Source organism: Medicago truncatula, chromosome 4 (genome assembly GCF_003473485.1).
Source record: "Medicago truncatula cultivar Jemalong A17 chromosome 4, MtrunA17r5.0-ANR, whole genome shotgun sequence".
NCBI lineage: Eukaryota > Viridiplantae > Streptophyta > Magnoliopsida > Fabales > Fabaceae > Medicago > Medicago truncatula.
In genome coordinates, this window is record NC_053045.1 from 41,693,354 (window position 1) to 41,712,371 (window position 19,018).

The 19,018-nt window shown below is 32.5% G+C and overlaps 2 protein-coding genes across 2 annotated transcripts; both read left to right on the forward strand.

The window, feature by feature from the left end:
• Nucleotides 1-1,115: 1,115 nt before the first annotated feature.
• On the forward strand, nucleotides 1,116-2,253 carry LOC11441424 (ethylene-responsive transcription factor ERF109). Its single transcript, XM_003607932.4, has one exon. It carries the CDS (start codon nucleotides 1,179-1,181, stop codon nucleotides 1,872-1,874), a length of 696 nt encoding a protein of 231 aa, XP_003607980.1. The 5' UTR covers nucleotides 1,116-1,178; the 3' UTR covers nucleotides 1,875-2,253.
• A 13,164-nt stretch (nucleotides 2,254-15,417) lies between these two features.
• On the forward strand, nucleotides 15,418-17,080 carry LOC11443959 (ethylene-responsive transcription factor ERF109). The gene has a single exon (XM_003607935.4). It carries the CDS (start codon nucleotides 15,981-15,983, stop codon nucleotides 16,683-16,685), a length of 705 nt encoding a protein of 234 aa, XP_003607983.1. The 5' UTR covers nucleotides 15,418-15,980; the 3' UTR covers nucleotides 16,686-17,080.
• The last annotated feature ends 1,938 nt before the right edge of the window (nucleotides 17,081-19,018 follow it).

A 19,018-nucleotide genomic window follows, 5' to 3' on the forward strand; every position in this document is an offset into this window, starting at 1 on the left:
AACAACAATGGGGAATAATACCTTAAAAAAAAAAAAAAAAAACAATGGGGAATAATAATGACAGAGTTTTTAATGGTCTTGAAACTCTTTGCACATGAAGCATAATTTTTTTTTGCAAATGTTGAACTTTCGAGAAAGATTTGTAAAAGCCTTTTCAATATTAAGAGCAAAAAATGTTTTTTTTTTTCCATTAGGGCACACTCATTCGTAAAACGAAAATAGTTCGTTCAAAAATATTAATTCAAAATAAAACAAAAATAGTCAAATCAAAAACATTGACTCAAAATTTACATATAACAAAAGTTGTAAATGATAAGTGATTGTTTTGGATGCTAACGTGATTGAGATGTCAAATCTACTATATGATGTCTCTACATTCTAATTTCTGTTTATAAAATTTTCTAATGTTAAGTGATAATTTTGTTTGTGGATAATTTGTTATAGTTCTTCCATAAAGACTCTTTAAACCTTAATAAATGTTCGACCTTTATGAAAACCACATAATTATGACATTTGTTCTGACATAGTTCCACGAAGTACCTTCACAAACATAAATTCTTTAGATTGACTACTAGACTAATCTTCCCTTGAGTGCTTAAGTCGCAAGTTAACACTCTTTTGTCCCTCTCCAATATTTTGTTATGCTCAAACTAAACAATGTGCCCACCCACAAGTTCAAATATAATTAAAATGATACAGAGTTTTAGAAATAAACATTAATTAACAGATTATAAATTTGATGTCATGGAAGGTTTGAGGTTGAAACTCAACCATCTTAAAACGAAATTATAAATTGGATGTTAAAAATCATTAATCGGTCGAAATCAAAAGAAAAATGGCAAAAGTCCAAAACACAGTCTTTACACTGAAGAGTGAACTCTCCCTTCGCTTTCGTCCTCCTATGGAATTGGCCCCACCACAAGACAGTACATGTCACACTTACGAATCCTATCTGGCATTTTTCTGGACTTAAATACAAAACCACACGTGATTCAAAGACCAAATGTGAACTGAACCGTGTGGGAACTGTGTACATAGCTGGCTCTTACCTGCCACGTCACCTTCAAACCGTATATATACCAACTTCTAACCTCTGACTTTCCAAAAACTTTCAAAGTAAAATCTTCTAAACCTTATACGACAAAACTGCAACCTGCGACTATTACTAGTTTCCAAACATGAACTACTACTCCCCCGCCGCTCTCACCTCCGATCAAGAACTCTCCGCCATCGTTGCTGCTTTAACCAACGTAGTCTCCGGCTCCACCTCCACCGCGTATTCCATACCTGAATTTTCCCCCACGGATTCCACTGTCGGAAGCAGCAGCAGCAGCTTAGAACGAATAGTGCCGGCAGTGAACATAGTTTCTTGCCGGGAATGCAACATAGCAGGATGTTTAGGATGCAATTTCTTCCCTGAAGAGAAAAAACAAAAACAAAAACAAAAAAGAGCTAAGAAGAAGTACAGAGGAGTGAGGCAGAGGCCATGGGGAAAATGGGCTGCTGAGATTCGTGACCCTAGACGTGCGGTCCGTGTTTGGCTTGGAACCTTTACCACGGCGGAGGAAGCTGCCAGAGCTTACGACAATGCTGCTATTGAGTTCCGTGGGCCAAGGGCCAAGCTCAATTTTCCAGTCGTTGATGAATCGCTTAAGAACGTGGTGGATCCAGAAGTGGTTGTCCCTTTGGAGGATATAAAGGACGAGAATATGAATCAAGAAATACAAATTGAGACAACTATGGGATTTGAGAGTAATAAGAATTGTGATTTTTGGGATAGTATCGGAGAAGCTGATTTTCAACAACTAATGAGGTTTATGGATTTTGATAGAGATTCTTCTGACTCAAGAACATGGAACACTTTTAGTTCTTGAATTCAATAACAAGTCAAGAGTTTTTTTTAGCTAGTGTGTTTAATTAGTTATTCATTAATGTGCATAATCTTTCTTCCACTAGCTGCCTTATCACCTATGAAGTGATAATTCATGGTTTAGTTTTGATAACTTGTTTGTCACACAAGGTAGTTAGAAGTTTGTTAAAGTTGTTGAGATTTTAGCTAGTTAATTTTTGTTTGTATATAAGTACATTGAACTTTGTTCTTCATCTATGAGTTCCTTAACTCTACTCCTAAGAGTGTTGAGTACAGTGTTTTAGGGTTTTCAAGCTACTATACTAAGAAGTGCATAAAATAAAGATAGAGGCAAAAAGACACGGGGGATACAATACAATGCTTAAAGTAACTTGTTTGATTGATTGTGTGTCGAATAAAATGTACAAGTTCAGTCTTTATGGGCAAACACTAGTTATATTGGTCAAAACAACGTGGTCTGAAAAAATTAACTTTGCTTGGCTATTTATACCAGTAATATATGGGTATATTCACCCATCAAGGGGTACATGACACCCCATATTAAGATTGCAGTCTTCTACTTTGCAATGTCATCCGTTGACAGAATCCACATGTGCTCAGTTTTCCACAAAATGTGCATTCAAGATCATCGCTTCCTTCTGTAATGGCTCTAGAAACATTGAGAATGTGTTAAATGCCTAATTTTGCAGTGTTTGGCTAGTTGTGTTAGCGCTCGTTTAACCTACAATCGTCTAAAGGAAATTCGATTGTCCTTAAATTGCTTATCTGCCGCTTAAGACTAATAGAATATTTATTTTTAGGTGTAAACAAATTCTCTTTGCGTTACAATATTGAAAATGAGATGATGCCTCATAAACTGAAACTATTGTGTGTTAAGACTAAAGGAAATTCGTTTGTCCTTAAATTGCTTATATGTCGATTAAGACTAATAGAATATTTATTTTTAGGTGTAAACAAATTCCCTTTGTGTTGCATTATTTATCAAATATTGACAATGAGACGAAGCATCAAAAACTGAAACTATTGTGTGTTAAGACTAAAGGAAATTTATTTGTGCTTAAATTGCTTATTTGTCGATTAAGGCTAATAGAATATTTATTTTTAGGTGTAAACAAATCACTGCATCGAAATCATAATCGTCCTGTAAAAAAAAAAAGTTAAGTCTGAGAATGGTGGCACGTGACAACCAAGACAACGATGCGCAACGGTCGACAATGGATATCACGGCTGATGTCAGACTGAAGAGGGTGGTTCGTGGAAGGGATGATGGTTGTGCCCAGTGATTGCAAAATAAGTATTGATTTTGTGAAATGGGTTTCAATCTAACTGTGATAAAAAAAATGGTTGAAACACGTGTCAAAATATGAGCCATAAGATTCATCCAATGGTGGATATTAACTCAAAGTTACATAACTTTTCCCTATGGTTCCACTTTGAATTATTTAGGATGAATAGTGTTTTATCCTCTCTGTAATATAGGTCACTTTGAATATGGTTCCACTTTGATTTTTTTTTTTTAGATTTCGTCCTTATGGAATAAAGATTCTCTAGAATACCCCCGAGCCATCTGAGAAAATAAATATTATGGAATTTAATTTTCAAAAAAAAAAAAAAAACCAAAACAAAATTAGAAAAACAAATTCGAAATTTGAAATTCTGGCAGGCTAGCTTTCAGATGTTTTATACGATGTTTCAACATCAAATACGAACATAATGTTGAGTAAGATGTTTTAACATTGAGTTAGCAGAAAACAGACAGATCAAGACAAATATAACAGATGTTGAATTTTAGCGCGTTAGTTAGAAGTTGTTCTATGTGATGTTTCAATTTCAGATGCATAGACAACATATGTTCCGTTTAATGTTCCAACATCGTGCTAGCAGTAAACATAAACGAAACAAGATAAAAGACAAGAAAGTAAAAGGCACAACAATTTGTTAACCCAGTTCGGTGACAAACACACCTACTATGGAGGCTACCAAGCCAGGAAGGAAATCCACTAGTGTAGTCCGTAACACTCCTATTTTTATTAAAGCAATTAAACATGCGAATAATAAATTTATTCAAGAAATAGAGGCTACGCCACATCCAAAAATTCAAAACCAATAAACATGTATATAAACTTCAACAGTCGCAGCGGAATATAAACCAGAGTAATTTGAATATACATGTCATGAATCAATTATTACATCAACATAAATTAATCTCCAAATCTCAACAATGGGTAAATCTCCAACATAACAAATAATCCAAAACAAATGATAATCTAGACCGACACAACGAAGCCTAGATCAGAGCCGACTAAACACCAAACACCGATATCAGATAAAGCTCCCAATATCCACCAAGCACAAAAACTCACCGAGCAACTAACCCTGCACAACATCTACCCATCCATACAGACAGGTAGGCAGTTAAAACCACTGTGGGTAGTATTACATCATCATAATCCAAATAACAGTTAACATGAATATTTCAATTTAAACATCATGCACTTGATCAATACATATACTTACATCAAAACCCCAATATCTCACATCAATAATCAACAATCGCATGTGCCATGAGCAAATATCAATTCACAATTATTCATACACAATCACCAATCACATACATCAATAAGACTCATGTCATGATATGCATGTATCGACACATATATGCATGTGGTACCAAATCACCTTAAGGTCGTCACTCATATCCAGACCACCAAGGGTCTCTGCAAGGCCTGAAGCCCAAAATCTAGATCACTAAGGATCTCTGCAAGACTGAAGTCCACAAACTAGATCACAAATGATCTCTGCAAGGCCGGAGCCCAAAAACTAGATCACAAATGATCTCGGCTAGGCCGGAGCCCGATAATGAATAAAACATCATATAAACTCTCAACACGACTATGATGCATGGACATGTACAAGGACTCGATAATGCGACAACAATCCACAATTTTCACCTCAATATATAGGACAACACCCAATTATATTGATTATCTCCAAAACATTTGCATTATCAAGAAAACATGTCCATACACAATCAATTCATAGTATTCACCTTCATACATCAACATGATTATCAATAATCAACAATGTCATTCAACATCAACTATCACATATAGCTTCACCATTCAAGCATTCCTTACATTCTAAGTAAGATAGCATACACATCTCATGATAAACATCATATCCAATACAATCATTCATTCATACAACTTCACTTAGTTATATAAAAATGGTCACCACAATTCTTAATACAATTGGTTCAAGAAATATTTCCGACCAAAAACCGTGTCAAGTGGCAAACGGCCAACATTGACAATTCCCAAGACCAAACGGCATAGACAAGTTGAAAACCTTCAAACAATCTTAATCGACAATGTATTCATGAATTTAAGTCGCCTCCGGATCATTAGACATTAAGCAAAGAACGACTTAAGTTCGCATGAAAAATCCAATTTCACAACCTTTCACATTCCTACCCGAAATATCATTTTTTACATGATTAAGATGTTTGACTACTCTTACAAGTTTTACCTAAGTCTATATGAGTTGTAGGTTCAACTTATAAGTCCCAATGTTTGCAAAAGTTTATTTCCGACAAAAGTCTAAGTTCCAAAATTCCCAAGTTAAGACTCAAATGAAGAATTTCAAGTTTAGGCAAGCTAATCATTGTTCCAGTAGGTTTTAGGGGATTGACAGTAGTTAAACATGTTTAGAGAATCATTTTACAAAGCTCGGATTGGCCCCCAAAGACCCGGAACAAAAATCAAAGTGACTAGAAACTGGACCTGTTCGCTTAAGCGACCACCTGGTTCGCTTAAGCGAACGGGTTACAGTAGCAAACCCACTTGCACGCTTTCCGGTCACTCACCAGTTCGCTTAAGCGAACGAGTTTTAGTAGCAACCAGAAAACTTCGCTTACTAGCACGCTAACTGGTCGCTTAAGCGACCCAGCCCAGAAAATCAGTATGAATGTTCGCTTACCAGGTCGCTTAAGCGAACCTCTCAGTGAACGTTCACAGTTTTGCAGAAAATGTTACGGGATTGAACCCCTTTTCACCCAAAATCCCCAATTAGGTCTTGAAGTCTTGAATATATACTGAAGCAATATGTAACACCCCGTTTCCCCAACGTGAAAATTTCATTTATTTAATCAGAGTAATTCACCTAAACGGAATGTCACATTCTTTTCTTAAAATCATAAACTGTATAAATAACTATTTATCCTTTAAAATTCAACAACTAAAAAGTCTTTAATACTTCGCAGCGGAAATTATTCAATAATCAAAACAGTCTTTGGCACTAAAGCCTCTTTACAATTATGTCATAAAAATCCATTCTAAAAACATAGTCATAACTCTTCAGAAACAATACGTAAGGATAGAAAGCAATAACAAAGTTCCCATCCCGTTACGTATCAGAGCACCTAAAGACACTTGAGCCACCACTCCTACTAATCATGAATACCTGCAAGTTACTCATACGAAGAGCAACATTTTCAAGCAGAAGGGGTGAGATTTCACAAAACAATAATATCAAGCATATAATTCAATAATTATATTTAACAACACAAATAACTTCATCTATTAGTAATAATAATTCTTCATGTAATAATTCTTAATAACTCAACCAACTTCTAGTTATCATTTAACACATATTAACCAAATCGTAACAAACATAGATCATCACATCATAGTCATAGTTCATATATAGCATAACAACATCTTAATCCTAATTCATATACAACATAACAACATCATTAATTCATAATAATAATTATTCATCAAACATCTCATTATCAATTCATTAATAAAAGACAACTTATCAATTTAACATAAACATCATCAAGTACACTTAACAACTCATAGATATCATCATGTAATCATCATCACTAATAATTTTAAAACAACACAATATAATCATCTCTTATTAATAGTAATAATTATCTACATCATAACATAAACATCTTCTTATAATAATATAACAACAACGTAACATGATATTCACTTAATAATAATAATAATAATTATATATACATCATCTCGTCATAATATAATAATATAACAACAACATAGCATGATATTCACTTAATAATAATAATAATTATATATACATCATCTCTTCATAATATAATAATATAACAACAACATATTCATCTTCTTGTATTAATATAACAACAACGTATTCATCATCTTATGAAAATATAATCAACACATACTAACACCAAAATCAACATCATAAATCTTCAACATAAACATCTTAAACAATATCATCTTAAACATCATAGCATCTTTGATAAACAATTACCAAGTAATCACAACATTCGATCATCATCAATAACATAACATAATATTCACTTAATAATATTAATCATATATAGAACAACATATTCGTCACTTAATAGTAACAATTATACACAACATCATAACAACTTAACAAAATCATAATCATTATCTTAAACAACATAGCAACGTAACAATATCATAATCAATATCTTAAACAACGTAGCAACATAACAATATCATAATCAACATGTTAAACAACATAGCAACATAACAATATCATAATCAATATCTTAAACAACGTAGCAACATAACAATATCATAATCAACATGTTAAACAACATAGCAACATAACAATATCATAATCAATATCTTAAACAACGTAGCAACATAACAATATCATAATCAACATGTTAAACAACATAGCAATATTTTAGTCAACATCATATAATTCACATCGTATAATCTTCGTAGGTACTTCTTTAACAACACATGGGTAGAACACAACTCGACAAACTCATGGATGATAATTCATCGACAACTTAACAACTCATGGATGATAATTCATCAACAACGACCTTGACTCGACATATGCGACAATGCAACTTAGACACTTATATGCATGTGGTACCAATCGTCATCATAAGTATTAATATACTTTTATCGTGCGGAGGACAAAGCTCCTAAAACGTGCGGAGGACAAAGCTCCTAATCGTGGTGAGGACAAAGCTCAATGAAATGCTATGCATGGACTCTTAACAACAAAACACCGTAATCATCGTAATCAACATATCATCATGCATCCAATAATTTGGAGCTAAACGTCATCATTTCATAATATATATATAGACATCATGCACTTAGTTAAATAACAGCAGTAGCACAGTCAAATCACACAACAATAGAGAGATATCAATATATCAATTGCAATTCACAGCATAACAATATTAATGTGAAGCATCAACAACTTAAACATCAAACATCTTCCACATAAGACATAAATATTTCACATAACCAACAACAGCAACATAGGAGACACATAAACATCTCAGGATATAACAATATCAAATGATAATCAACAACAACTCATGTAACTTAGTTAAATAACAATAGCAGCATAATCAGATTATATCAACAGCTTGATACCAATTCATTTCAACAACTCCCTGATCATTCAATAATAATTCAAGTAATGCAATCAATCAATAAATCACATAATAAACACTTAGCATTTCAATATAGCTTCACAATTCACAATCATTATCTTTAATAGGTCACACTATGTACCTAAAGTTCATTTCTAACCAATCCAAGCAACTCAAGTCTCACAATGCACTAAAAACACTCAATTCTGGAAGTGCTCGCGAGGCGAGAGCATCTGCTCGCCGTGGCGAGTACAAGCCAACTTTCCAACTAAGGTTGTTCTAGGTTCAATCTCGTTCTAAATCATTCTCTAATCAATAGTAGGCACCTAAAGGTACTCAAAGGCATCTAAGGTTCAACTCAAAAGGTCGAAACACAAAATCTAACATGCTCTCTGCCTTAGCTCGCTATGGCGAGTAAGGTTGCTCGCAATGGCGAGCAATACCAAAACACTCGCGAGGCGAAGGGGAAGGCTCGCGTGGCGAGCGATGAAGATCATCACTCGCGAGGCGAGGATCATAGCTCGCCGTGGCGAGCGATGAATCTAGGCTCGGACATGATGCACTTTCTACACGAAAATCATCATCTAACAAGGTTCTAAGCCTAATTTCAATTCCAGAATTCATCTAAATCATTATCTAAGGTCTAAGGACAGTTTCTACATCTTTTTAACAAGTTTCCACCGTTTAATCATCAATTTTATCAATTTGACCTAATTTCCGATTCTTCTTAAACTCATCCTAATTCATGTTAAACTTAACCATTGATTCACATACTTAATAGAATTGCAAAGTTAGTCTCACCCTTACCTTATAATTAGGAAATCGCAGCCCCTCTAGGTCTCTCCCTCTTATCTTGGCTTTTCTCCCTTTTCTCCAAAAGCAGTCGTACGTACGTTATGTTTTTCTAAACTAGGTCTCTCCTATTTATATAAATCTTTAACCTACTTATTTTTCTCTTAAATCCAAATATTAATATTCTATCGCAATATATATATATATATAAAATGTTTCTATAACAATAATAAATAACAATTATATCTCTATAACATATATATATATATATATATATATATATATATATATATATTTCCATAACAAATCATACATATTTCAATAACAGATTATATATATTTCTACAACAAATCATACATATTTCTACAATAAATAACATTTATTTCTGCAACAAATCGTGTATATATTTCTATAACAAATGACATATATACATTCCTAAATCAAATAACATATATTATATTTTTAAATCAAATAGCATATATATATATATATATATTTCTAAATCAAATAACATATATATTTCTAAATCAAATAGCATATATATATATTTCTAAATCAAATAACATATATATTATATTAATAAATATATAACATATATCATAACAAAATATCACTCATCAAAATAAATCATATAAATCACACAAATCATATAAGTATATTCTAAACTCTTTTAAAATAATCAAATAATTAGAGAGGGCGTTACACAATACATGTCAAATAAACGGTTTGGGCTTCAGAACAAATCAAATCGTCCAGCTGATCTGCAACACACGAATCAGTACCGAAAAGGAAAGTCCTAAAAAGTAGGAACATCTTTAAGAACTTCCAAACATATCCAAATAATTCCTAAAATATTACCAATCTTTTAGGAATAATAAAACAAGTGATTTTGTATATATATGCGTGTTTGCTTGGTCAGTAAGATAAAGAAATATGGTTTCCTTAAATAATACAAGGCACGCGTAAATGTAGGCATGAACCCAGACAGACTGAACCGTGCTAGGATGTTGGAACATCTTATCCAACATCATACATGAGTATTTGTTTTAGCAACAATTAAGCCAATACTCAAACACCCAGCAATCTCCCCCTTTGGATTTATTTGTTGTTAAAACAAACTGAGGTCATACAGACGAGGTAGAGAGATACCACACATACATTTCTTCAATCCACAACCATGAAGAAAAGTAGCACAACTGCAAAACGGACATGTTGAGACATCATCCAACACATCATTCAAAACATGTTGGAACATAATATCCAACATCACAAACATATATATTTGTTTTAGCAATAATGCAGCCAATACAAATACCCAACAATCTCCCCATTTGGCAAATTTTTGGCTAAAATAAATTAAGGTCAAATACAAAGAGTACAGAGGGATACATAAGACAACCATTTCTCCAAGTAGCATGAACACATACCTATGAAGAAACAACTAGCACATCAAATCTAAAGGGATATCTTAGATACACTTCCTCAAGTCATCACGAACACATATTCAAGAAGAATGAGTAGCATGACAGTATCACTAAAGCAATATCAGAAGTGTGCATACAAGAATACCTCACATAATCTTCAATCAAAGCTTCATGTTGGATGTTCCAACATCCTTCATAACATCAGACAGGAGTACCTGTCACACATATCAACAAGGGAAAAAATAAATTTCTCATACCTATAGAAAGCTGACAGTTTGATGTTAGGCTCATCATTCTCCACATCTGTCAGACAACTTGAACTAGAGCAAGCACACATAATAGTATCACTCCCCCTCAAAGTAAGAACCTATGAGTGAATACTAATCATATTCCATTACTCCCCTTGAATACATGCATTTTAAAGATACAAGCAAATATCTTATTAGGTCACAAAGACATGTTCCAACATTCTATAGAGCATCAGCAGGGAACATGTACATCAATATTCTGAGAAAAATAAATTCTCAGAGTGCAACATCAGTGCCAACATCTACACATAACTTGAAGTAGTTGCAAAATGAATGCAACAACAGAAAATACAGGCATAACAGACAAACATATAGCTGCAAAATAAATGCAGACAGAATACATGCAGAATAGAATAGCACATATCCATGCATATATAGAGAGTATATATATACCATTTTCTTCCCCTTTTTAGCAACAAAATATGCCAACAGAAAACCTTCATGAGTATATACCACAACAGTACAAGACATGCTACGGAAAAACTCCAACAATCTATCTCCAGAAGATATCAGACCTGCAATAGGAGCACTTCCAGATGTTCCAACAATGTCTTGAACATGATCCACACCAAGCAACCTTCTTTCATTTAAACACAAGAACTCATCTCATTCCTTGTTCATAAGCCAGAAAGTATCTACTCTGGATCTCACCCAGTAGCAGGCAGGATGCCTGCTCTAATACCAATTGAAATTCTGGCAGGCTAGCTTTCAGATGTTTTATACGATGTTTCAACATCAGATACGAACATAATGTCCAGTAAGATGTTTTAAGATCGAGCTAGCAGAAAACAGACAGATCAAGACAAATATAACAGATGTTGAATTTTAGCGCGTTAGTTAGAAGCTTTTCTATGTGATGTTTCAATTTCAGATGCACAGAGATGTTGCGTTTAATGTTCCAACATCGTGCTAGCAGTAAACGTAAACGAAACAAAATAAAAGACAAGAAAGTAAAAGGCACAACAAGTTTGTTAACACAGTTCGGTGACAAAAACACCTACTATGGAGGCTACCAAGCTAGGAAGGAAATCCACTAGTGTAGTCCTTATTTTATAGCTCTCAGTAAATTCCTCGTTTACACTAAAGACCTAGGACCTACCCGTATTAATTTCAACCTAGGAACTTCTAGATCTGAGATCTCATCTCACTATCCTATGGTCAGTCACAACCCGTGTGACCTATCAAACCTAAACACAAACAAACGGTGAAGTTACCTTCAAACAAACTACCTAACACTGTGCTTCGCAACTTTGGTATCAAGATGATACAAGAAAGGCTCACAATAAAACAGAGCTAAACTTGCATCAACACAATACAAGAGGAGAACACACAAAGACTCAAAACCTTAAAAACTAAACCTTTTTAGTTTGACGGCTTGAATGAATAATTAGGTCTTGAAGTCTTGAATATATACTGAAGCAATATAGGTCAAATAAACGGTTTGGGCTTCAGAACAAATCAGATCGCCCAGCTGATCTGCAACACACGAATCAGCACCAAAAAGGAAAGTCCTAAAAAGTAAGAACATCTTTTGGAACTTCCAAACAGATCCAAATAATTCCTAAAAATATTATCAATCTTTTAGGAATAATAAAACAAGTTATTATGTACAGATATGCGCGTTTGCTTGGTCAGTAAGATAAGGAAATATGGTTTCCTTAAATAATACAAGGCGCGCATACAAGTAGGCATGAACCCAGACACACTTGAACCGCGCCAGGATGTTAGAACATCGTATCCAACATCATACATGAGTATTTGTTTTAGCAACAATGAAGCCAATACTCAAATACCCAACAAAATTAAAAAAAAATAATAATCAGAATTTTTTTGGAAAATATTTTTCTTTGGAAAATAAGGTAAAATTTTATTTTTCTACAAAAAATAAAATAATTTTTTTTTGTAATAAAATATATTTTTCAAAAAATAGGAAAATCAGTTTTTATTTTCAAAAAATATTATCTAATTTTTTTTTATACTGGAAAAAATAAAATCTTTTCTTTTGAAGTTTATTTTAGAATTTTCCAAAAAAATCCGAACTTTTTTTAATTTCGAATATGTTTTTCTAATTTTCATTTTATTTTTAATTTTGAAAATTAAGTTCCAAAATTTTGTATTTTTTAGAAAAAAATCTGATTTTTCTTAAATTTTCAATTTTTCAAACTGTTTTTTATTTTTTTTTGTGTATTTTCCTTTTTTTAATGAAATCTTATGCGATAAATGAATTTCACACGTGACCAATGAAAAAAAATAATCATGTCAACATCATGTAAGCGTATTTGATAAGTCCTAAAGTATTTTTAAAAAGAGAAATGCTTAATATTGCGACAAAATCCATCAGGAATATTTCACGAAACATTGTAAACTTTTAATTTTGCTTGCTAATAGCGCTGTAAACTTTTTTTAGAGGATGTGCCTTGTAAACTTAGGTGCCATTTAGCTTGGACCCATGAAGTTTTGGTCTAAGATGGACCAATTTTTTTTAACCTTTAGATTGAATCAACAACCAATTATTATCATGGTCCATCCACATCAAATACAATTCATCAATATATAATAAAATGTAAATAACATAAAAGAACATTTGTAATTCATAATAAAATGTATATCAATTAATATTTAAGATATTTAATAATTTAAATTAATCAATTTAATATATATTTTACATATTAATAAATTAATTTTTTAATTTTTTGGTCAAAATACTTAATTAATTTATTTTGATTAAATTATATTTTTAATTTAATTCGTTTCAATTTTTATATTTCATTTCAATTAAATAAATTATTTTCAGTTTTTTTATAATATTTCAGTTTTAAGATTTATTTTACGTGTATCAGATTTTTTTCATTAATATTTAAGTATACAATTTTATTCTAAAAACAAAACAAAAAATAAGAAACCCATAAGATTAAAAACAAAAATATTAAAGAAAGAACAACAACAACAAGAACAACAACAATTCAAAAAGAAGTTATTTAATAACATAAGCAACAACAACTAGATTTTTTTTCGTAAAAAAAAAAAAACCAATTGAATACTTATTTAATTCATGTTACTTATTTTTTTAAGAAATTTAATTCATATCCCTTCAAAACAAAATAAACTAATTCATATATTACTTAAAAACTCGATTAATACAAAGTGCCGTAAGAAAAATACTACTTGTATTGCTAAATAAAAAAGAAATATGTGACAAAAAAAAAGTAGAGAGATTAAATGAGAGTTATAGAGAAGATGGGTGAGATTTGATGTTTATAGACCATGATAAAATTTGATGGATTCATATGATCTAATGGTACAAAAAATTGGTCCATCATGAACCAATATTTTTATAGGTTCATTTTATACTTCACCGTAAACTTATATGTTGAAGCACGGACTTCCGTTTTGTTAATCTAAATTCTCTATGTTATCACCTGCAAAGAATACATAATATTTCAAAGCTTTTGAAGCCACGTAAGGCATAGAGATACATATTTCACCGGTGCATGTGTTGTTTTTTTTCTTAGTAGCTATATAAAGAAAAATTGATCAAAAAAGTAATTATGTAGAAGAAAGAAATATATACAAAACAACATTTGGGAAAATTTTACGTGAAATTCCATCGTGATGTATAGCATGCCTCTTTGAAAAATCCCTATTTTACAAAGATAAAATCTAAAACAGAATTTACCAAAGAAAAACCGAAAATAGTTCATATTTCGGAAGTAAATTACTATTAACTCAATTATTTATGAAGACATTTCACCAAAAATTTTGTGGGTTATGATAATTGAATCACACATATATCTATCGCTTAAAGAGTCCAAATTTCTAATAAAAGCAATGTTAAGGAGAGACACTTTTACACTCTCTATTAGACACTCTCTCACATATTGGACCACGTGGCACACAATACATTTTTCTTAAATTTCAGTTACCTGTTCACCGACTCTACTTATATTTTTATTTTATTTTATTAAGTGCATATCAAAGTCTAGAACACCGCCGTAATGTTTGAAATCTCAGACACCATGCTCAGCTATGAAATAGCTGATAATATATGACTCTTCAAAAACACCATACCCAAAAAAAAAAAAACACCAGAAATTAAGAAGGATGAGAGTGTTGTGATTGTGACGAAGATCCAATATCTCCAAATCTTGTTCGTGTGACACTCCAGCAAAATGAAATTCCATACCCAACCTTCAACTTTCAGCACCCAAATCAACTAGTTAACAAAAACTAAAAATCAAATCTTTTTTCAAAATTCATAAAGGGCCAAGACAACATAAATTTTATGATAAAAAACTATGTAGTAAAGATTCACTTCTTCATGCCTCCAATAAATTGAAATAATTTTCAACAATTTTTTGTGAAACAAAACAAAAATCATCAACACACCGTGAAAAGAAAAAACAAAATAAGAAATGGCTTGATTCTTTCTTGTGTTGTTATAGATCTACTTCGTCCATTTCGTTTACATCAACAATGAAGATTTTTCGTTGGGATTTTTTTAAAAATCTGCCTACTACAGAAAATTGGGAGGAACAATTTTCGAGATTATTATTTATTAAAATGAAAATGTTAATTATCTCAGGAACCTATTCAACCAATTACCCATGTGTGAGAGAGAGTTGTTGGCCACGTGGTCCAATATGTGAGAGAGTGCAAAAATGACTTGAGAGTAGCAAGAACAAGAAGACAAGAAGATCCCACCAACGAATGATCACCTGAAGGGAAATGGTCAAATCAGAAGTGAAATATCAAAACACACTCTTTACACTGTCACTGATAGTGAGAGTGAACTCTAAATCTAATTTCATTTTCGTTCCCCACCTCTTATGTGGCGCTTTCTCCTTAACCCTCATATTTGCACCCTCAAATCTATATATGAAGTTGACAGACATTTCTCACTCTCTACTATGACCCACCACAAGACACAAAATGCACACATCCAAATCCTATGTGGCCACTAATACATAATAAATCCAAGTTTTTACCCTTTCAAAGATCAAAAGTGAACCGTGTGGGATCGGTGTGCACAGCTGGCTCTTTTTTTTGCCATGTCAGTTCCAAATCGTATATAAACCATTTCCACCCTCTGACTTTCCAAAAACATCAAATCTTCTAAACCTTAAACATTCCAAACTCCAACACAAACAACCTGCCACTTCCCAAACATGAACATGAACTACTCCTCTTCTTCCTTCTCCGCCACTACACTCACCTCCGATCAAGAACTCTCTGTCATCGTCTCTGCCTTAACCAATGTCGTCTCCGGCTCCACCTCCACCGAATTTCACCTCCCAAATCCCGCCATCGGAAGCAGCAGCAGCAGCAGCTTAGAAAGAATTGTTCCACCTGCGAACATAGAAACCTGCCAGGAATGCAACATTGCAGGATGCTTAGGATGCGATTTCTTCCCAGAAGAGAAAAAACAAAAACAAAAGAGAGCTAAGAAGAAGTACAGAGGAGTGAGACAAAGACCATGGGGTAAATGGGCTGCTGAAATTCGTGACCCGAGACGTGCCACCCGTGTTTGGCTCGGAACATTTTCCACGGCGGAGGAAGCTGCCAGAGCTTATGACAATGCTGCCATCGAGTTCCGTGGGCCGAGGGCCAAACTCAATTTTCCAATGGTTGATGATTCACTTAAGCAGTCAGAAGTGGTTGCTCCTGATTTAGAGAATGTAAAAGATGAGAATGAGAATGAGAACGAGAATATGAATCAAGAAATGCAAAGTGAGACAAATATTGGATTTGGGAATAATATGGATTGTGATTTTTGGGATAGGCTTGGGGAAACTGATTTTCAACAACTGATGAGGTTTATGGATTTTGGTGGAGATTCTTCTGATTCCAGAACTGGGAACACTTTTAATTAGTTCCTGAACTCAACAACAATGGAACAGTTACTTGTGTAAATTAGTGCGTGTTTGACCGAGGTTAAGGTATTGATTAGCTTCGCTTTGCAACAATGTGCATAATCTTTCTTCCACTAGATTTTTTCGGAGGAGGAAGTTACCATGCCAGCTGCAAGTGCAAATCGTGATTTCAATTTTTGTTTTTGCAGAAGAATCTGCTATGTAGAATTTTGCTGTGCAATGTGCAGCTAGTGTCTTTCTTGCTTCAACTACTTTTTTTCACGAACAAAATTGCCTTGATATATACCTGCAACTGCAAATCGTGATTTTAATGTAATCTGCTTTCTAAAATATTGTACTTAATGTGTGGCTTTATTGAATTATATTATAGTATAAATACTAGTTCTGTTCACTGATTTTGTCTTTTTAGCTTAAAGGGTTATATATTCAGCTTCAATGAGTGCATTGTTTTTTAATAAGGATAAGAATATAACGTACTATCTCCGTTCCTTTTTAATTGTTACATTTTGACATTTTACACAAACTAAGACAATCAATTGAATGCAATAAAATTTGGTGAACCCTATGCTAGCCTGGTAAATGTTTAGATGGATGGAGTGTTTGACATAATCATAATGTGCAGTCTTGACATAGAAAAACATACTTTTAGAGATACCACATAATCATGATAAATGGAGGAGTTAACATAGTTTCACAAGAGGCCAATTATAAAGAATAACTATTCATGAAAGTGAGTTCAATGTCTCTTTAAAGTCAAATTCATCACATTGACTTTGTACTGAACTTATTTTAGTAGTAATATATTTTTCAAATTAAGTCTTGTTTTGACAATTTTGATCGTTAACAAAACTCTATCTCTAATTCTAATGGTTGTAAAGATAGTAACCGTCAGAAGAAGATTTATAAACATGTAATTAAATATATAAATCAAGTGATAATTCTTTGTGTTTCTTTATTTCTATTAGTTTTTGGCGAATAAATGTATTTGATGTAGTTAAATATATATTATTATGGTTGTTAAATATAAAAGAAATATAGTTATTCATTTCATGCAAATAAATTTATCTCATATCATTATCAATAATACAATTTGACATCAATTCTAGAACTTGAGGATTGTCACCAAAAAAATTCTAGAACTTGAGGATCAACCATATATACAACCGTTTTAGCTCACTCATGAGTAACAACAATGTTTTGTCTCCTAAAAAACATCACAATTGAATTTGAACATAATTGTTTAAGACTCATATGTTGTTCAAGTTCAAAGGAAACATTATTAAAATTCATTGTCGTTCATGGGTATGCCATGATTCCGTCAAACCAGTGGCGGAGACGGGGGAGGCATGGCCACCATCTTAAAAAATAATTTTTTTTATATCCTGGAAAATTTTATTATACCCCAATTTTAGTAGTACAATGTAGTGCATAAAGCAGCTTATTTAACTGATATGACTTATGAGGAAGTCCCCTTTAAATATATCAATATTTGATTTTAGTCCCCCTAAAATATTCTTTGGCTTTTAGTCCTTTAAAATTTTCCATCTATGAAATTAGTCCTTAATTTTTAGTCAACTCATGTCTAACTATCATATATTTTAATGAAATTTACCAGAAATTGGTAGAATATTATGACAATCTCTCTCCAAAAAATTAGATTTTTTTTAAGAAAACATGAATTAAATATGAATTTTTTTTGTTTTTGGTGTTAAATAATTGATGTTTTGTTAAAAAAATAATTGGAAAATATTGTAATAATTTTTACACATTTCTAAAAAATTTCATTAAAAAATATGAAGTTTAGACATGAGTTGACTAAAAGGCAGGGACTAATTTAATAGATAGAAAATTTAGGGAACCAAAAGCCTAAAGAATATTTTAGGGAGACTAAAATCAAATGTTGATATATTTAAAAGGACCGTTTACTTATTTAACCCTATATTTTAGTTTAGAGTGGTGCTATTTCAAACGACAAAAAACATCACGAATTGATCCCGAAAAAAATTGGCCAATTAAATGATTGCTTTGCTTGAATAAATGGAGGGGAGAAACTGCCATCAAAAGAGAGAAACAAAATAAATGCAAGGAAATGTGATCGGGGAATATTTGCTATAATAATCCTCACTGGACTTAGCAATTTCCTTTAGCTTATTTTGATGGCGGCCACCCCAAACTTTTTTGTCTGGCTCTGCCACTGCGTCAAACTCAATATGATCTCAGAGATGAATTTCAAAACGAAAAGTTGAATTGTGTTGAAAAATGTTTCATGAACATCCAAACACTCGATTGAGATATTGAGAGTGGGAGAAATAGAAAGAATGTTGTTGTAAATT

Bases quoted from the DNA above. Each gene is read 5' to 3' on its own strand.
- LOC11443959 (XM_003607935.4), top strand. From the start codon at position 15,981: ATGAACATGAACTACTCCTCTTCTTCCTTCTCCGCCACTACACTCACC.
- LOC11441424 (XM_003607932.4), top strand. From the start codon at position 1,179: ATGAACTACTACTCCCCCGCCGCTCTCACCTCCGATCAAGAACTCTCC.